Raw genomic sequence first — 21,857 nt, 5'->3', positions numbered from 1 at the left:
ATCATGTTTACTCCTCCACAGCTCCAGGGAAGGAGTTAGAGGGTGGTAATGGCATCTTACACTGAATGTTCTCTCCCAAAGACTGTGATAAGTTTGTCCAACTTCCTTCTACTTTAAAATATGACTATTCTGGGGACTAGCAGTTAGCGTAATGGCTATGTCACTGAACTCCCATGTAGTTGACTGTGGTTCGAGTCCTGGACCCAGTGGCTTAAACTCACGCCAGCATGTGTGTGTGTGTGTGCCCAAGATCCCAAGAGGAGAATGGAGGAGAAGGGATTGTGGTGTGGCCATCTCCCCTGGGGGGGTGATTTCTCGCTTTCTATCTCTCTGTCTCTCTCTGTCTTTCTGACGAGCACATGTGCCCTATAGCAAAAACCTCTCAAAAAGTAAGGTAAAGTATGACTATTCTGATAGTGGAGCACCGGCGAGTATGTACAGGAGAAGGAAGAGCTATTAACAAGATAACAGGGAGAATTCGTACTAATCCTTAACATCACACTTTAGAATTCTCATCTAGGAAGAATGGAAGGATGAGGCTTCATTTGTGTGTTTCTTTTCTGCAGAATAAAAAAAGAAAAAGTTTGTTTTGTTTAGGTTTATACATTATTTAGAAAGGAAGCTAGAATCTTTAGTATTATACAAAGATTGCTTTAAATATTTATTAGACCATGATAATTCCTTCTGGTGTACTTCAGGAGTACATTAATTCTGCTTCTGTTTCTTTGTTATAAACAGATAACAAAACCAATGAGGAGGGTTGGCAAGTAAACCTGACCTTGCATATTCGCCCGTCTGCGGGCACCGGTGTTATGCTTGCTCTGGTTTCTGGCAATACCGTGCCCTTTGCCTTGTCCTTGGTGGATTCCACCTCTGAGAAACTTCAGGTAACTTCACTCTAAACCTGTAGAGGCATTGCTTTTGTTGGTTTATTTATTTTTTCATTTTAAAAATGTGTTTAGCAGGGACCAGCAGTTAGCGTAATGGCTATGTCGCTGGACTCCCACGTAGTCGACCGCGGTTCGCGTCCTGGACCCGGTGACTTAAAACTCAGGCAGGGCGTGTGTGTGTGTGTGTGCCCAGGATCCTGAGAGGAGAATGGAGGAGAAGGGATTGCGGTGTGGCCATCCCCCCGGGGGGTGATTTCTTGCTTTCGGTCTCTCTGCCTGTCTGGCGAGCACACACGCCCTATAGCGAAAACCTCTCCAAAAAAAAAAAAAAAAAAATGTGTTTAGCAGTGTTTACCTGAAAGGGCTATTTTGAAGATGAAATGACATCATTTAGGTAAAATGTTTGGCACATTCTCCAGCACCTTGTTAAGATAAAAAGCCATCCATACTTTTTGCTGGTTCATTTCCAAGGTATGAGCTAAGAAGCAAAGGGGGAGTATTGAAAAACCTGTTGCATTAATAGCTCAGATTGGGCAGGTGCACATACGGGCTGCTTGGATCCATCACAGAGTACAGAGAGATCCACCCTTATTCAGAATCCTTGAGGATTCTGGGAAGTAGTCTGTAATAACAGGTGAGATTATAATCTCTCAGATATTCGTTGCTTAATTATGTTTTGTTCTTTCTCACATTGCTAATCTTTTCGCACATGAGTAAATTAGGGGAGAAGAAAGAACACAAACACTGGTCCACTTGGCTTCTTAGTGGCAGCACCTGTTTGAAATTAGGAGAAAGGATAGGAAAAAGTCTTAGATAAAGACAACATGAGAGTTATCAGAAAATCTGTAGTATTCAGACTTCTGTAGAGGCGGATAGTTCTGTCCATGTGTCATCCACACTGGAATTCAACAAGTCACAGCAAGAAGCTTGTTATGCAAAGCTTGGCTTGGATGCTCACAGGAACTCTGAAACATATTGACTAATAACCTATCGTAGTTCAAAAAGAGGTATTCTTGGGACCAGCAGTTAGCGTAATGGCTATGTCGCTGTACTCCCATGTAGTTGACTGTGGTTTGAGTCCCGGACTCGGTGGCTTAAACTCACGCCGGCCGTGTGTGCGTGCGTGCCCAAGATCCCAAGAGGAGAATGGAGGAGAAGGGATTGCAACGTGGCCATCCCCTTTGGGGATCAATTTCTCACTTTCTATCTCTCTGCCTCTGTTTGGCGAGCGCATGTGCCCTATAGCAAAAACCTCTCCCTCTCCCATCCCATCCCCCCCAAAAACGAGGTTTTCTTGCTACCAGCAGATGGCATAATGACTATGTCATTGGACTCCCATGTAGTCGACTGCAGTTTGAGTCCTGGAACTGGTGGTTTAAATTCACACGGGGTGAATGTGCATGCATGCCCAACATCCTGAGAGGAGAATGGAGGAAAAGGATTGTGGCATGGGGGGGGATTTTTCACTTTCTGTCTCTCTGTCTGGTGAGCGCATGTGCCCTATAGTAACCCCCCCCCCCAAAAATAGGTGTTCTTTGCAGTTTAAAGGGTGATTTGGGGAGAGTTATTGGTGTAACCACAAATAACTAAAAAAAATGCCCTGCCAAGTTTAAATTTTATCTACAAAGAGTTTACTACTTTTTAAAAAAAGATTTATTTCATTTTATTTATTCATTCATTTATTTTAATTTGACCAGAGAGAGACAGAGAGAGAGAAAGTGAGAAAGCAAGCCATGGGACTCGAACCATGGTCAGCCATATGGGAGTGTCCGACACCTTAAACATCATGCCACCTGCTAGTCCCAAGAGTTTACTACTTTTGAAGTTCGGCTTTTTGTTTGCTTTGTTTGTTTTGTTTTGTTTTTAAACAAAATGGAATTCCTACCTCCAACACTGTATTCACGAAGTAAAGGAGGTCAGTGCACGCCTTGTCTGTGGTATTTATTTTGTCTTTTCTGTGTTTGTCTCCATGGCACTTCTGTTGCATATCAAATTTCCTTCTCAAGAGATATGCACAACATTACGTAATATTATTCACATACCATTGTTCATCTTGAAGCATTTCTCAACTTAGCATTTTTTAAAAATGAGTTTAGGATATAGACACGTATAACACAATATAGATTTCCTGAAATAACCTGTATTTTGTGAATTATAGATGCTCCCTTAACATAGGTATCTTGGATTTCTAAGTAACCATTTCAGATTATCCATGTACCACTGGTAAGCATCACAACAGCTGTCTCTCTAGTTTGGATTTTAATTTTTTCTTTATTTTTCACATTTCCTCTGAAACGTATAAGCTACAATAAGCATTGATCAGTTTTGACAAGCTGAGTAAATTAGATTTACCAATGGCTTGCAAAGTTCAGCAACATGAAATTTTTTGAGAATCCTTTGGCAAATACTCTCGAATTTACTGCTGGTGACCCCTGCTTTTTCTTTCTCAGACCACTTCACGTCCTGTGCCCCAAGTCCGTAGGATGCTGGTATGGCACAAACAAACCGTTCAGGGTTGTTGTCATATGCTTATGAAAACTCTTTAGATTGTCTCAGTCTTTTTTACAACAGAGTGATTCAACTTCTTGTTAGTAAGTGTTAAAGTCAGGAAGCCTTCTAAACAGAAAGATATGGCTTAAGATACTATTGGGCTGTCGGAAAAGTCATGATGTATTTTTGCTATATTTTTGTATGCAAAAATGTGTCATGACTTTTCTGACTACACAGTATTTTGGAGTCCCATTGTAGGTAAAAAAACTCTGATAGTTCATTGAATTTTCAGAAGCCAGTATACATTTACACATTAGCTAAGCCTAGAGTTTGTAAAACAAATGTATAGTTTAAAATAATGATGATAATAATTTTTCATTTGAACGTGGGTACTCTATGATACATCTTTTTTCTCATCGTAAATCAGTTTCTGAATTCACAAATGTAAAGGTCGCTTATAAGTGGCATTACTGTTCGTGCTTGTTAATACTGCATGTTTGCTGTGTTCTCAGGATGTTCTGGTATCTGTTGAAAATACGGTGATATCCCGGATAGAGGCCATAAATCTGTGTTCCAGTCAACACTCGCATCTGGAATTCAGAGTCAACAGAGACCGTCTGGAGCTATGGACTCCATTTAAAGGAAATATCATCTACTCTGAAGACCTTTCAACACAACTTGCCATCTTAGACAAGGCAATGAAAGGGACGGTGACCACGTACCTGGGTGGCACTCCAGGTATCTGCTTAGTTGCTCTTCAGTTTTAAAAAGCACACTTTCAACCAGTTGATAACAATTTAAATATTTAAATTTATTAAAAAGATGTTAGACAGGGAGACAAAATTCCAGAATTCGTTTTTATCTTTCTGGGGGCATCTACTGAAATTTTCTTAGTATGTTTTTGTCTGTCTGTTTGTTTTAATGGTGAAGTGAAACTGACCACATTTTGCTGCATTTGTCCTCATCAGAAAGGATATATTTTCTTTTATCCTCACAATAGTATCATAAGTCCAGTATTTGTTCTTCAGTTCATCTAACTATTAGTCAATATTTATTCATCTGTTGTTTATTTCATCCATCATTTACCCAATGTTTACTGAGATCCCATGTCGCAGGTTCTAGGGACACGATAATAAATAAAAGAAATACAGTCCCTGCTGCTAAGACTCTTATCATTTAGTGGCAAAGGTAGACATTAAATAACTGATTAGAAAAATATCAAAAGAATTAAAGTATGATATTTTTGAATGAGAAACTAAACTATAAATCTGATATTTGGAGAAACACATTAATTTAAGCAGGTTCTGAGAGTGAAGATCAGAGTTAGTACGTAGGTAAAATAGTCCATGTGTGGGCATAGTGAGAATATATACATCCTGGGACCAGCAGTTAGCGTAATGGCTATGTTGTTGGACTCCCATGTAGTTGACCATGGTTTGTGTCCCGGACCCGGTTGCTTAAACTCACGCCAGGCGTGTGTGCATGCGTGCCCAAGATCCCGAGAGGAGAATGGAAGAGAAGGGATTGCGGTGTGGCCATCCTCCCTGGGGGGTGATTTCGCTTTCTATCTCTCTGTCTCTCTCTCTCTGGTGAGCGCACGTGCCCTATAGCAAAAACCTCTGAAAAAAAAAAAAGAAAACGAGGTTTTCTTGCGACCAGCAGATGGCATAATGACTATGTCATTGGACTCCCATGTAGTCGACTGCAGTTTGAGTCCTGGAACTGGTGGTTTAAATTCACACGGGGTGAATGTGCATGCATGCCCAACATCCTGAGAGGAGAATGGAGGAAAAGGATTGTGGCATGGGGGGTGATTTTTCACTTTCTGTCTCTCTGTCTGGTGAGCGCATGTGCCCTATAGTAACCCCCCCCCCCAAAAATAGGTGTTCTTTGCAGTTTAAAGGGTGATTTGGGGAGAGTTATTGGTGTAACCACAAATAACTAAAAAAAATGCCCTGCCAAGTTTAAATTTTATCTACAAAGAGTTTACTACTTTTTAAAAAAAGATTTATTTCATTTTATTTATTCATTCATTTATTTTAATTTGACCAGAGAGAGACAGAGAGAGAGAAAGTGAGAAAGCAAGCCATGGGACTCGAACCATGGTCAGCCATATGGGAGTGTCCGACACCTTAAACATCATGCCACCTGCTAGTCCCAAGAGTTTACTACTTTTGAAGTTCGGCTTTTTGTTTGCTTTGTTTGTTTTGTTTTGTTTTTAAACAAAATGGAATTCCTACCTCCAACACTGTATTCACGAAGTAAAGGAGGTCAGTGCACGCCTTGTCTGTGGTATTTATTTTGTCTTTTCTGTGTTTGTCTCCATGGCACTTCTGTTGCATATCAAATTTCCTTCTCAAGAGATATGCACAACATTACGTAATATTATTCACATACCATTGTTCATCTTGAAGCATTTCTCAACTTAGCATTTTTTAAAAATGAGTTTAGGATATAGACACGTATAACACAATATAGATTTCCTGAAATAACCTGTATTTTGTGAATTATAGATGCTCCCTTAACATAGGTATCTTGGATTTCTAAGTAACCATTTCAGATTATCCATGTACCACTGGTAAGCATCACAACAGCTGTCTCTCTAGTTTGGATTTTAATTTTTTCTTTATTTTTCACATTTCCTCTGAAACGTATAAGCTACAATAAGCATTGATCAGTTTTGACAAGCTGAGTAAATTAGATTTACCAATGGCTTGCAAAGTTCAGCAACATGAAATTTTTTGAGAATCCTTTGGCAAATACTCTCGAATTTACTGCTGGTGACCCCTGCTTTTTCTTTCTCAGACCACTTCACGTCCTGTGCCCCAAGTCCGTAGGATGCTGGTATGGCACAAACAAACCGTTCAGGGTTGTTGTCATATGCTTATGAAAACTCTTTAGATTGTCTCAGTCTTTTTTACAACAGAGTGATTCAACTTCTTGTTAGTAAGTGTTAAAGTCAGGAAGCCTTCTAAACAGAAAGATATGGCTTAAGATACTATTGGGCTGTCGGAAAAGTCATGATGTATTTTTGCTATATTTTTGTATGCAAAAATGTGTCATGACTTTTCTGACTACACAGTATTTTGGAGTCCCATTGTAGGTAAAAAAACTCTGATAGTTCATTGAATTTTCAGAAGCCAGTATACATTTACACATTAGCTAAGCCTAGAGTTTGTAAAACAAATGTATAGTTTAAAATAATGATGATAATAATTTTTCATTTGAACGTGGGTACTCTATGATACATCTTTTTTCTCATCGTAAATCAGTTTCTGAATTCACAAATGTAAAGGTCGCTTATAAGTGGCATTACTGTTCGTGCTTGTTAATACTGCATGTTTGCTGTGTTCTCAGGATGTTCTGGTATCTGTTGAAAATACGGTGATATCCCGGATAGAGGCCATAAATCTGTGTTCCAGTCAACACTCGCATCTGGAATTCAGAGTCAACAGAGACCGTCTGGAGCTATGGACTCCATTTAAAGGAAATATCATCTACTCTGAAGACCTTTCAACACAACTTGCCATCTTAGACAAGGCAATGAAAGGGACGGTGACCACGTACCTGGGTGGCACTCCAGGTATCTGCTTAGTTGCTCTTCAGTTTTAAAAAGCACACTTTCAACCAGTTGATAACAATTTAAATATTTAAATTTATTAAAAAGATGTTAGACAGGGAGACAAAATTCCAGAATTCGTTTTTATCTTTCTGGGGGCATCTACTGAAATTTTCTTAGTATGTTTTTGTCTGTCTGTTTGTTTTAATGGTGAAGTGAAACTGACCACATTTTGCTGCATTTGTCCTCATCAGAAAGGATATATTTTCTTTTATCCTCACAATAGTATCATAAGTCCAGTATTTGTTCTTCAGTTCATCTAACTATTAGTCAATATTTATTCATCTGTTGTTTATTTCATCCATCATTTACCCAATGTTTACTGAGATCCCATGTCGCAGGTTCTAGGGACACGATAATAAATAAAAGAAATACAGTCCCTGCTGCTAAGACTCTTATCATTTAGTGGCAAAGGTAGACATTAAATAACTGATTAGAAAAATATCAAAAGAATTAAAGTATGATATTTTTGAATGAGAAACTAAACTATAAATCTGATATTTGGAGAAACACATTAATTTAAGCAGGTTCTGAGAGTGAAGATCAGAGTTAGTACGTAGGTAAAATAGTCCATGTGTGGGCATAGTGAGAATATATACATCCTGGGACCAGCAGTTAGCGTAATGGCTATGTTGTTGGACTCCCATGTAGTTGACCATGGTTTGTGTCCCGGACCCGGTTGCTTAAACTCACGCCAGGCGTGTGTGCATGCGTGCCCAAGATCCCGAGAGGAGAATGGAAGAGAAGGGATTGCGGTGTGGCCATCCTCCCTGGGGGGTGATTTCGCTTTCTATCTCTCTGTCTCTCTCTCTCTGGTGAGCGCACGTGCCCTATAGCAAAAACCTCTGAAAAAAAAAAAAGAGAATATATTGACATCCTTAAGAAATACATCTGGAAAAAGTGATGTGGTTACAATACACTTAGGAAAGGAGATGGTCGTGCGGGATGAGGCTGGGAACTGGGAAGGTGAAGGCTTGGAGGCCTGGTTCAGGGCCCCAGTCTTAGTGGAAAAGACATGAGAATCATTAAGATGATGTTTTGGATAGGTAAGTCATAATAATATCACAATTTCAAAAGTTTGGATGCATAGGTGGGAGGCAGAAGAGGGTTGCAGTTGAATGAGTTAGGCGGCTATTGAGTAACCTAGAGAAAAAACAAAAATAATAGTAGCCATAACTGTACTACCATCAAGTGATGCCTAATAAGCCACCTGGGTACTGTTCACAGTACTTCAAATTATCAACTTATTTCATTATCAAAGTCGTTCTGGGGAATTGGTACTATTATCCTCATTTTATAGATGAGGAAGCTGCTGAACTAGAGCAATGGCAACAGAGATAGTATAAAATAAATAGATTGGAGATATATGTCAGAAACAGTTAACAGGATGTAATGATTGAAAGACAGAGATGACACTTGACTACCTGACATAAGAAATTGCATGGGTGGAAATTCTGTTTACCAAGATGGGGACACCTGAAGAATAAGCAGGTTCATCTTTAACTTTATACTGGAAGACAAAAAAATGGCACAAACAGTGTACTTCATCTGTCCAAAAAACCCAAAGTCTGGAAGTTCTGTAGAAGCATTTTCAGATACCCTTTGAAGGTTATTCTCATAGTAAAGATTCTGAATTTGATATCTAGGCTTCTAGTAACCATTGTTTGTCACTTTAATTGTTCAGATTATTAATTTCTCATATTTGAAATTGTATCTAGGTTTTTGGGAATAGAATTTAATAGGCTCAAAAAAGATATAGATACACAGAGAATTAGTTAAGCAGTTAGGTAGCATTTTTAATTACTAGCAAGTATAATTACAGTTCAAATGAATAACTTCTATATTGAAATCTGTCTATTACCTTATGCACAAACTAGTTGAATACAATTTTAGGAAATGCAAGTTTAAAAGAAGTAAAAATATCAAAATTTCAGTGGTTCCCACACTTTCACAATAGCACTGAGGACTGACTTCAGGAAAGATGTACTTAAAGAAAAAGAGTAGAATAATTAGGAGAGAATAATTAAGGGGAGCTGGAAATTGAGATATGAAAAGTATAAATTACAGGCTAGATAAATTACTAATTGATATGCAAAGTAGGCACACTAAACTACATGTTAATAATTAAAATTCACAGGATATTGAGTACTCTGAAGATTAAAAAAATAGTGGCATAATCTGTGATGTCTATCCAGACTTGAAAGGGATTTTTAAAAAATGCTGTGCACCGAGACCAGCAGTTGGCGTAATGGCTATGTCGCTGGACTCCCATGTAGTCGACCGCAGTTCGCGTCCTGGACCCGGTGGCTTAAACTCACGCCTGGCGCATGTGCGTATGTGCCCAAGATCCCGAGAAGAGAACGGAGGAGAAGGGATAGCAGCGAGGCTGTCCCCCCGGGGGGTGATTTCTTGCTTTCTGTCTCTCTCTGTCTCTGTCTGTCTGGCGAGCGCATGCGCCCTATAGCAAAAACCTCTCCAAAAAAAAAAAAAAAATGCTGTGCACTTACAGAAAAGTAGGAGCTGCATTCACGGTACTGGCAAGTTAAAAGTGGGAAATTTGAAGTATTTATCTTTGGCATAAGGTACTGAGGAAGAATAATAGGACTAGAGAATATTCATTGCAAATTAAAATTCATGGAGAAGAGCTGCCAAAAAGGAAGAAGCAAGTGGAGAGATGGCTGTTTTAACATGAACCGTAGTTATCAGGAATCCAAGGCTGTCACTTAAGTATTAAGCTTGATAAAGAGAGTGAAAGCGTAGAAAGGCCCAAAGGCACTAAAACGATTCAAAACGATTCACTGAGGAGTTATAAAAACTGTTGTTTTATGGAACACGAATATTAAATTAAAGGGAATCTTTTATCGTGACCTACAATTGTATGCTCAACAAGAAACTATTTCTTTGGAAAATACAGAAATCTGATTTCATTCCAGCAATAAGAGATACTTTTATCATGACATTTTAAAAAGATTTCCAAGTAGTTCTAACTTGGATTTGAAAAAAAAATGATTAAATGAGGCTTAAATTATTGCTTGAATTTAAAGAGAAAATAATTTATATTATTTTTATAAGGAATGTAAACTATCGCAAGAATATACTCTTGTCTACTCTTCCTTAGTTTGTTCTTTTCTCTTAAATTTATTTAAGAGAATTTATTGTGTTTATGAAATTAAAACTAATGATAGGCTAAATTAAGTGCCAAGCACAATACCTTATCTGAGTAGGAGTCATGTAATATGTATATTTATTGAACAGAATTGCGTCATTAACTTTTTTTTTCTTTTCTTTTTTTTTGGAGATGTCTTTGCTATAGGGTGCGTGCACTCGCCAGAAAGACAGAGAGAGACATAGAGATAGAAAGAGAGAAATCACCCTCCCCCTGGGGGAGGATGGCCATGCCGCAATCCCTTTCCCTCCATTCTCCTCTCGAGATCTTGGGCATGCACGCACATGTGCCCAGCGTGAGTTTAAGCCACCGGGTCGACTACATGGGAGTTCAGCAACATAGCCATTATGCTAACTGCTGGTCCCATCATTAACCTTTTTTTTTTTTTTTTTTAAGAGAGAAATTTTTGCTATAGGGCACATCCTCTCGCCAGCTTGACAGAGACAGGGAAACAAAAAGTGAGAAATCATCCCCAGGGGGCATGACCATGCCGGCATACCTTCTCCTCCATTTGCCTCTCAGGATTTGGGGCATGCACACACATATGTCTGCTGTGAGTTTTAAGCCACTGAGTCCAGGACTAGAACTGCAGTCAACTACATGGGAGTTCAGTGATACAACCATTGCACCATCTGCTGGTCCCCATGGTTAACTTTCTACTTAGTCATGGAATTTGGTTGTAAATGGGAAGTTTGAATGATTCCTTTACCTCTAAGTAAGATGTTGAAAGTCTGAACTGATAGCCTAATATTCTGTTTTTACAGATGTTCCTTTCAATGCCACACCTATAAATGCCTTTTATAGTGGCTGCATGGAAATGAATATTAACGGCGTACAGTTGGATCTGGATGAAGCCATTTCTAAACATAATGACATTAGAAGTCACTCGTGTCCATCAGTTTGGGAAGCCCCAACGAGTTCTTAAGACAGCTTTTCTCTGCTGAAAGATCTTTTTTTCCTGTGTGTAATTATATTTACTTTTCAATAACAGCTGAAGGATTTTACATGTGATGTGTAGTCTTTGATTATTTTGTGGTACTTTGGCCTTCTGGAATGTTTAAAAGATCCTTTTTCAAGGAAAAAAGTCCATTTTGATACAAATCACATTTAAAAATTCTTACCTCTGTTGTCTAGAAATTAAATCATGAAACATATGAAAATTGTAAATTTTAATTTTTTGCTACAAATGACATTGTTTTGATTTCTGTTTGTAAAAGTAAAAATTAATTTTGTAATTGTAATCATGAACTAGTGTTTAAATATGTTTGCCTTTTCTCAGAAAGCAAAGAATTAAACCTAAACAAAAGTGCATATAGTTAAATGCTATTCATTATAGACAGATACTATTGGTTTGTTAATTTGCTTTTTATTTTTTCCTGATGTAGGCGAAAGTGAAGATGGCTTATTATATATGTATTGAATGGGAGGTCTTAAAGCTTTATTCGAAAATAATTCCTCAGGGCCATCATCTAAGGCTTCATCTTGCTCTTACCTAGCTTCACCTTTGAATCAGTGTCTTACCTGACTCAGAAAAGAAGTGGGACAGATGGTTATGGTCATGAGAGCAACACCCAAATCTTACTTCTTGAAAACTGGCATCTTTCAGGATGAAACATTTGACTATGTTTGAATGGGTGTGGAAACCTGGGGAGGGTTTTCTTTAAATTTGTCTGTGTGGGTCTTGCAAGCTCTGGATTAGAAAATGCAGCATTTCGTGGTGGAAAAGAGAATGAATAAATGTAGAAGTTCATAGTTTTCCCTGTGTTGTCAGAGTGGGATCATGGAAAGATAAAAGGAACTTTGAAATCTAAAGCAGATTTTAACAAAAGGGTAATACCAAAGGGACGACATCAATATTGTGTCTTTGTAATTAAAGTAAGAAGGTAAGATTGCTGGTGATGCACCTCAGGTGAGCGTTGTTTGACTCCCGAACCTCACTCCAGGTGTGTATCAGCTGTCTCACAGTTTTAAAAAATGAACTTTTTTTTTTCCACTATAGATACTTTTTATTCCATAAAACACAATAAACTGTCATATACTCTTAAAAAATATATAAATCATATCTTTATTCTATCATCTCTGAACGGAACATAAAAATTTCATAATACCCATCCAACTCTTTTATGTGGCACAGTAGTTCTTTAGATGAAAGACAGATAAAGCTCAAATGTCTTATTTTTATTTTTCATTTAATTTTTTCATTTATTGAGTGTGTATGTGTGTATGTACATGTGTTTAGACAGGGTCTTGCTATGTCACGATCCTCTGTCTCAGCCTGTGGATTAGCTGGGATTATAGGCACACACCACTGGGGCCAGCTATTTAGAGGGTGCTGGGAATTGAATTCAGGGCTCTCCTATGGCTTCAGCATCATGTGTGCCCTACTGTGACTTGGCCAGAACTCAAATATTTGATGAATATCTATGATCGGATTGTAGACCAGTGGTCAGAAAGGGAAGAAAAGCCAAAGGAGCAAGCATGAATTACATGTCTGTCACATGCCAGAAACTGTCCTAGGTCATCATATGGGATCTTGTTTTCCTCCTACTTTGCCACCATATCCTTGGATGATGAATATCAACAAATAATTCTCGATAATTATATTGGTATTTAAAAAGCAAGGAAGCAGAAAAACAAAGTATGAGAAAAGGGAAAAAAAAGCAGAAGAAAGGGAAATAAATAAATTACCTCAGAAGAGAATTTTTCTGCTTCTCATTTAATTCTGTTAACATACCAAGACTACTATAGGGATCCATCTCACATTTTATATCAGAATAAAAACTTCTCTGCATGCGGTTGTGTTTATAGATGTTCCAGAGACTCATACATTTCATGTATCTTTGAGATGTACAGACAGGGGCCAGGCACTGCTGCAGTGGTAAAACTCCATGCTCTGTTAAGGCTGACCTCTATGGGAAGGTTCCAAGTTCATCTCTGAAGACCATCCCCAGAATGCCAGACATGCACATGCCCATAATCTGGGGCTAGCTGAGGCTGAGAGTGGACCATGGCATTGAGACTCTGTTGAAGTCTATCTCTTTGTATGTCTCTCTCTTGCTCATGTAAAGAATAAACTTAGAAAAAAGAAAAAGCTTAGAGAAAATTGCTCTCTTATATGTCTAGAGAGGGCGAGGGACCATGGCTAAAAATCCTTGATTTGAAATTTGATGTTAATATTTGCCAAGAAAAATGGACTTCCACTTTAAAAATGTATTCATTTTATTCATGTTAGAAAGTTTGTGTGTGCCTGAGAGAGAGGAGCACCTGCAACAGAATCTTGTCATGCCATGATCCCTTTCCCCTAACCTCCAGCCATTCAGGACCTTGGGCACAAAGCCCAGTGGGTTTTTGGGTCAACGGGAACTCCAAATCCAAGGTCAGCCAAGTGGATTCCAGCACTGCTGTTCAGTACACTACCACTTGTGGTACTGAGGCTGTGCCAGATTCCTGCTTTTAAAGAGTTGGTAGAGATATGTGGTCAAATGTAAAATTTGATGCTTTTTTGCCTTTGTGTAGTGTAATGTCCAAATGGCAGGGCCATTACAAAGTCTTTTAGAATTTAACATTTATATTGACAGGTGATGGATCAGTAAAAAGAGTGGACGATCTTGAGAACAAATCGCTCATCTCAGTTTTCCTATCTGAAATTTCAATTTCAGGTTCAGTACCCTATGTGAATCTGAATAAAGTATTTCCCATTTTCTTTTCATTCTGGGATATAATGCAACTGGTATAATTATTGTGTGCGTGTGTGTGTGTTTATAATTGCCTTGTTTCATTTGGAAATATCATATACCTTTAGTCTCTATGGTTGGTAGAAACTGAACTAATACAGAAAACAGTAAAATAGGAAATAACTTTCAGTTTTCTTCATATTGCTATTAATGTGGCTTTGGGAGAAGATAAGGTTACTATAGACTCTAGTGACAATTGTGGTAAATTCTAATTCATTCAGCAACCAGTAACTATTAAGCATCTACTCTGTGCATGAGGAATTAAAGGTAGTAGAATAGAATGTCTGAAGGGTTAAATCCAATGGAACAGGAAGTAATAAGACTTAGGTGAGCCCTTGATAGTTCTGATTTTTGGAACTACAAAGAATCTCTATTTTTAGGTTGTCCTAAGAAACTGAATTGATAAAACATCTGGTCATTGCTCCTGTATCAGAGTAGTTGGCTCCATATTGACCAGACTGTTTTGAAGGTAATATTGCACATATGTTTCTAGCTATAGCAAGCTTCAAACACTCCAAATCAAAACTTACATTTGAAAAACTGGATCTTCCATGAAAGAAGCATTGTTCAGGGGTTTATTCGTGCATGCACTGGACTTTAGTCCCAGGCTCTGGCTATTTGTATTTGTGTCTTCAAGGAGAGAAGACAAGAGTCAGTTACCTGAGCAAGCATTGAATGAAGATTTTTGGTGCCTATTAATACAAATAGTGTAAGATCATATTATGAAGTCAAATTGACAATAGGAACAAACTGAACCAAGATGTAAAGCTAAGAGGGACAGAAATGGAGGGGAACTCTGTTTCTCTCTCTCTCTCTCTCTCTCTCACACACACAGACACACACACACACTCACACACACACACAGATTTTTGCTATAGGGCACATACACTTGCTGGAGAGACAGAGAGAGACAGAAAGCAAGAAATCACTCCCCAGGGAGATGGCCACACCACAATCCCTTCTCTCCATTCTCCTATCCAGGCTTTGGGCACACACACACACATGTGCCTGGTGTGAGTCCCAGGTCCAGGTTTCAAAGTGCAGTTGAGCAACATGGGAGTTCAGCATTGTAACCATTATACTATTTACTGGTCCCTAGATAGCATCCTAGGAAAGCAATAGAAATGATGCCCTAGTCCTGCTGTCGACATATTCACAGTCTATGGAATAGTACACACAAAGACGAGTAGTTTGAATGTGAGCCCGAATTTGGTAAGGGTGCAACAGAGAAATAAATGTTTGCAGTTGATTCTGAGCAGGGTAGAATGGATTCCAAATGGAAGCTCAGTGAAATGCTGTTTGAAGGCAGCCCAGTAAGAGATGGGAATTTCTATTAGCTTCCATTGTCCTTCCTACCATCCCCCACAAAATTTTCACATTTTCTTACACAGATATCTTATTTCATTATAATCCTCAAAAATCTCTTTGTTTCCCTTGATTATTTCATGAAGTGTGAATAATCAATCCTGGTGTTTAGAGATCTGACATAGAAGGTGAAAGTGTGTTCTATGACCTTTCTTTCATCAGATTTTTTTGTTACTATCAGGCTGTTAACTTCAGGTTACCTTTTTATTGATGTTCAATCCAAAAAGTGTTCTACAGATATAGAACTTAGACACCTGTCAGTTGAGCCCTTAGATATTAACTGAGAAACAATCATTCAGATTATAAAACCACCTTTGCTGATGCGGAGCTTCCTGTTTGCCAAGGACCACCTTTTCTCATTGTTTAATGTATCCATTTGGAACCTTCAAGCAATATGACAAAGAGGGATTAGACAGGGGTTATGAATTGAATTCGGACCCTTCAAAATCCATGTGTTGAAACCCTTAACCCAAATGTGACTGTACTCAGTCAATGGCTGGATGGCTGGGAAGTAACAGAGGTGGACGCAGTGGGGTAATAACTAGGCTGTTACTCATCTGTGTTCCCTGTTTAAGTTCTCTTGAAGGTATCTTGAGCAAAATACCTTCTGTGTCTACCACAGTGAGCTCCAACTATTAGAACATTTTCTTGGGATCTGCAGATGGTATAATGATTATGTTGCTGTACTCCTACATAGTTGACCACAGTTCTAGTCCCAGACCCAGTGGCTTAAACTCACACCAGGCATGTATGTGTGCATGCCCAAGATCCCAAAAGTAGAATGAAGGAGAATAGAGGAGAAGGAATTGTGGCATGGCCATTGCCTGCCCCACCCCGTCCTGGAGGGGGTGATTTCTCACTTTCTGTCTCTCTCCAGTGAGTGCACATGCCTATAGCAAAAATCTCTCTCAAACAAACAAACAAATCTCCATTTGAACTAGCTAAAGCAGAAAGAAAATTTTTGAAAAGTATTTGCTTTGTTTATGGAATTCAAGGGATAAAGAACGGTTCCTAGGGATTGGATTCTGTACAGATGGAAAGAAGCTACCTCACTTTGTTTCTCCTTGATGCTTCTCTCTAAGCAGCTACGTTTTACTCACCCACACAGAGTTTTCTCAACTCTTTATGGAGCATGGCTGCTAACCAGTTCTGAATTTATGTTTGTGGCACATACAGCTCAGACATGGCAGTGTAGCAATCATTTTTAATCTTTCAACCCCAGTTCCAGAATTCTAAGACGAAGATCTGATTGGTCTAGCTTGGGTTCAGTGTTCAATTACTGAACCAATCTACAGTGGCAGCAAAGCCAGGTGTGCTTACTTACATTAAGCCAGTGTTCTCAGACTTGGCAGCACAGTGAAATCGTCTGCAGACCTTTAAAAATATTGCCCATTCACTCTCCACCCCCACACTCCACCCCAGCTTGCAAGCCAGTAATTGATTTGATGTGTAGTCTATGTGGTGGTTTTTATTTTGATTTTTGAGAGAATTTTGCTATGGGGTGTGTGTACTCACCAGAGACAGAGACAGACAGAGACAGAAAGTGAGAAATCACTCCCCAGGGGGATTGGCCATAGTGCAATCCCTTCTCCTCCATTATCCTCTCATGATTTTGGTCATGCATGCACACACACCCAGTGTGAGTTTCTAGTCACCAGGTCTGGGACTTGAACTGCAGTCGGTCATGTGGGAATCCAGCAATGTGACCATTACTCCATCTGCTAGGCACTCTATATAGTGATTCTAATATGCATCAGAGAAGCAAGCATCGCCTATGGAGCCAGGTGGATGGGATTGGGTAGGGCAGGAGCAGCTCCAAATAAAGGATCTTGGTAACCAATTATAGAAGCCTACCATAGAATAAAACTGTATGTTGTGTTTAAAGTCTTTTTATTTCAGTTATTCAATAAGAGCTATATATGTACAACTTATTCTAAAGTATGTTCTATTTTGCCATGTTTTGGTAAAATTTTTTATTGAAATATATGCCAAAAATTATCTCATCTTCCACAGGAAAATATAGATTTAAAAAAAACATAATTAGAAAGTGTAACTCCAGAACTTATCCATTATTTTAAATAAATGTTTAATATATTTGAGAAATCTAATGTACAACTAATAATACTATATTACATACTCAAAATTTGCTAAGAGGATCAATTTTATGCTAAATGCTTTTATCATCCACACAAACTAATAATAATAATGAAATGGAAAGGACAGAAACTTTTAGGGGAAGGATATTACTGTTGGTTTCATTACATTCCCCTGAAAGGTCATGTGTTACATTTAGCTATAGCCATTGTGTTAAGGGGGCAGAAATTTAATTATACTATGGAGTTAAGAGGTGGAACCTTTGATAGGTAATTATGATCGAATAAGTTATCAGGGCGGAGCCCCCCCACCCCACCCCATGTGAATACTGGTAGGTTTAAATGGGAAAAAAATGACTCCATAGCAGAGACATAAATGTAGATATGCTCTGCTCAATCAAGTTAGCCATCAGCAAGAAGATGCTCACCATTAAGTGGCCCATAGACCTTAGAACGCCAAACCTTGATCTGAAAAAGCCTCTATTTCTTTCTTTCTTTTTTTTTTTTTAAATTTTTAAAGGCCAGGGGGACTTGCTGGAGAGAGAGAGAGAGAGAGTTAAGAGAGAGAGAAAGAGAAAGAGAAATCATCCCCACCCCCCTGCCCATAGCCCATAGTCTGACTGTAATCCATTTTCCTCCATCTTTCCTTCCTTTTGAAATTTTGGGCGTGCGTGCATACATGTCCAGCATGTTTCTCAAACTACCGTGTTTCTCAAAGCCTAGGACTTGAAATGCATAATTGATCACGAGGGATCCAGTTGCCTTAATCACCAGGCCATATGCTGGCCCCAAACACCACTGTTAAAATTAGCCAGATTCAAGTAATTCTGTTATTATCAACAGAACAGACTACAACAGATGCTTGTGGCCTTGATGGTGGTAATGGTTTCATAGGTGTACACTTATCCCCAAACTCATCAAATCATATACAGTAAATATATACAATTTTTAGTATGTCAACTAGATCTCTATAATGTGGTTAAAAAATAAATAATATTTCGGGAACCAGCAGTTAGCATAATGGCTATGTTGCTGGACTCCCACGTAGTCGACCGCGGTTCGCGTCCCGGACCTGGTGGCTTAAAACTCATGCCGGGCACGTGTGCATATGTGCCCAAGATCCTGAGAGGAGAATGGAGGAGGAGGGATTGCAGCGTGACCATCCCCCCTGGGGGGTGATTTCTCGCTTTCTGTCTCTCTGTCTCTCTCTGTCTCTCTGGCAAGCACACGCACCCTATAGGGAAAACCTCTCCAAAAGAAAAAAAATATTAAAAAAAAAGTTTTGTAAAAAATAAAACTCATTTAAAATATACTTTTAATATAGAAAATAAGTTTAAAAATGTGGATGCTTCTATAACAAACCAAATTTTGGCATAAAAGTTAAACTAATAAATAACTATCTGAATTTTCTTCTTTCATTGTTTATGAGATATTGCCTTGGCAATGGGTTCTACAGAGACAAATTATTCTACAAGTTTCATGTTGCACCTATTATGGCTCTTAGCAATGTCTTGAAATGTTGAATATTTTCTTGATCTTATCATTATAGCGATTTAGAAAGTCTTGGCAAATCTTGTTTAAATAATTGGTTCTTTTGTAAATTATACCTTCTGGTTTTATTGTTCTATTGGTCATATTACAGATTTGGAATAAAAACAACACTCTGTAAAATTACATTGACATAATTACATGGATTTCAATATAGACAGGGCTATGTGGTTTAAATCTCAATTTAAAAAAATTACCAGTAACTCAAAAAAGCTTTTAGTATTGTAGATTATGAACGAGTATTTCAAATCTGATTTTGACAAAGCTGTAGTTAGAGAGGAATTAAATAATTTCTACGAAATGCTAAAATTGGGGCAAAAATGTATACTTCTACCCAATTTTTAAATTGCAGCTACAAATATGTGGAAACTTCTTATACTTCCTCACAACAGAATTTTATTCTAACACCATCTCTCGAATTTTTGCACCTCTTTTTCCTTTTAAAAAAAATTGTTAAATTTTAGACCAACAGATCTATAAAACTTGGCTATGATTTATAATAGTGGACAATGTTATACCTTGGAGTGCACCAGTTCCATTGGTCTAGATATCTAACATTTTAGGAATACTTTCTATTTTTTTTAATTCATTTTTTTGAGAGTTTTTTGCTACAGGGCACATGCGCTCGCCAGACAGACAGAGAGAGACACAGAGAGAGAAAGCAAGAAATCACCCCCCAGGGGGGATGGCCACGCCACAATCCCTTCTCCTCCATTCTCCCCTTGGGATCTTGGGCACGCACGCACATGTGCCCGGCGTGAGTTTAAGCCATGGGGTCCGGGACGTGAACCATTGTCAACTACGTGGGAGTCCAGCGACATAGCCATTACGTTAACTGCTGGCCCCCAGGAATACTTTTTAAAAATACACTTTTGTTTTGTTTAAATTTGCAAATGTTACACATGTTTTGAAAAAGAACCTAAAATGCACAAACTTACAAATAAGTATATGTTGTATGGTGCTTTTTAGTTAGACTCGCAGGGTGTAAATAAATGTTAATTTAAAAATTTGATAGATACTGAAAATTTCCATACCAATTTATGTTACTACAAAATTTACATGGATAATCTCTTGTCTACATTTCCTCACCAGTGTGTGATATTATTAATATTTTTAATGTTTTGTTGATCTGCTGAGGAAAAAAAGTGATATTTTATTATTTCTTTTATTTACATTTTACTGGTAACTAACAAACTTTAGGAACTTTGCAAGTGCTTATTGGAATTTTGAAAAATTTTGTTTTGTTTGAGGAGAAGGGTTTGCTTGTTTATTGTATAGCTTATTACTGAATAGTTTGTCTTTCTTACATATAAAAGAGCTCTTTATATACCATAGATATGTACATCATGTATTTATTTTCCTTTAATTGCCAGAGGGTGCATGTGCTTGTCAGAGAGAGGGAGACAGAAAGAGAGAAAGCACTCCCCAATGGGACATAGTCGTCCTAGAATCCCTTTTCCTTCATTTCTCTTTTCGATCAGAATTTTAGGCACAAACACACACAAGCCAAGCATGTTTCTCGAGTCACTGAGGCTGAGCTCAAACCCTGGTTAGCCATGTGAGATTGGCTTCCAGTGCACTGTGCTTAACCATTACAGGGGCTGGCCTTATAACTTACCATGTAAGTCACCACATGACTTGTTTCATTTGATTGAAATACCTTTCAATAGATGTCTTTGGTTGTTAACTATAATATTTTTACCATTACTAAAATAGTTGTAATTTTCTTTCTCTGTACATCACACTTCACTTGTTTTCCTTACTCATATTGCTTGGTTTTTCCAGAATAATATGGATTGTTTTGTTTTGTTTTGTTTTGTTTTGTTTTGGATAGGTTTTTGCTATAGAGTGCATGCTCTTGCCAGAAAGACAGAGAGACAGAAAGCGAGAAACCAACCCCTCGGGGGGATGGCCACACCACAATCCCTTCTCCTCCATTTTCCTCTCAGGATCTTGGGCACACACGCATATGTGCCCACCATAAGTTTAAGTCACCAGGTCCAGGACTCAAACCGTGGTCCACTACATGGGAGTCCAGTGACACAGCCATTACACCAACTGCTGGTCCCAAGAATATGGATTATTAATAGTAATCTTGTTCTTGTTCTTAGCTTTCCTGTGATTATTTTTGGTATTTCACCACTAACTTAAAATTTGCTGTTGATTTCCAAAAATACTACTCATCAATTAACTCACAAATTACTTACCAAGGGACCAGCAGTTAGCGCAATGGCTATGTTGCTAACTGTATGTAGTCGACTGTGATTCGCGTCCCAGAGCCGGTGGTTTAAAACTCATGCCGGGCGCGTGTGCGTATGTGCCCAAGATCCCAAGAGGAGAATGGAGGAGAAGGGATTGCGGCATGGCCATCCCCCCTGGGGGGTGATTTCTCGCTTTCTATCTCTCTGTCTCTCTCTGACTTTCTGGTGAGTGCACATACCCTATAGCAAAAACTTCTCCCCCCCAAAAAAATATTAATCTAGAATGTAGTAAACGTATGTATATGTATGAGATGGGCAGAGAGGAGTTGGAACAGAGGGGTTAGGATGTGCCCAGGCTTATCCAGGTTTTCTAAGGATCTATTGTTAGCATCCTTTTCCTCTTATTGAGTGACTCTTTATATTCTTTCTTCCTTTATTCACACTTTTTTTTTCTAATGCCTACATACACTATCAATAATAATTATAAAAAATGGAATTTGTTTCCTGAGGAAGGAAAACATTTCCTATTGTCAAGATCTGGAGGCTATTCATTTCAGTGAGTAAGGACTGTACAAAGATTAGTGACCCAATTCTGTTTAAAGTAGACAGAGTGGTAAGATGCTACAGTGACTTTTGAGAAGGTCAGAAGGACTCCTGATTTGTAATAACTACACAGCCAGCTTGCAAAATTCTTAAATATGCACAAACCAACTTTTGTATGCCCGTCAGTGACTGTAGCACACCATTCCAG

General features: G+C 38.4%; 1 protein-coding gene across 1 annotated transcript in view; it reads left to right on the top strand.

The window, feature by feature from the left end:
• Positions 1 to 12,216, top strand: part of PROS1 (protein S) — a 78,813-nt gene extending 66,597 nt beyond the window's left edge. The window contains exons 13-15 of the mRNA XM_006139869.3: positions 739 to 887; positions 3,893 to 4,118; positions 10,930 to 12,216. Of these exons, the coding sequence (XP_006139931.1) occupies positions 739 to 887; positions 3,893 to 4,118; positions 10,930 to 11,090 (536 nt within the window). The 3' untranslated portion in view covers positions 11,091 to 12,216. The remainder of the gene's footprint in view (positions 1 to 738; positions 888 to 3,892; positions 4,119 to 10,929) is intronic.
• The last annotated feature ends 9,641 nt before the right edge of the window (positions 12,217 to 21,857 follow it).

This window comes from Tupaia chinensis, unplaced genomic scaffold (assembly GCF_000334495.1).
Source record: "Tupaia chinensis unplaced genomic scaffold, TupChi_1.0 Scaffold000009_1, whole genome shotgun sequence".
Classification (NCBI taxonomy): Eukaryota; Metazoa; Chordata; class Mammalia; order Scandentia; family Tupaiidae; genus Tupaia; species Tupaia belangeri.
The sequence above is the reverse complement of the archived record's forward strand: the minus strand, read 5'-3'. Positions and strand labels throughout refer to the sequence as shown.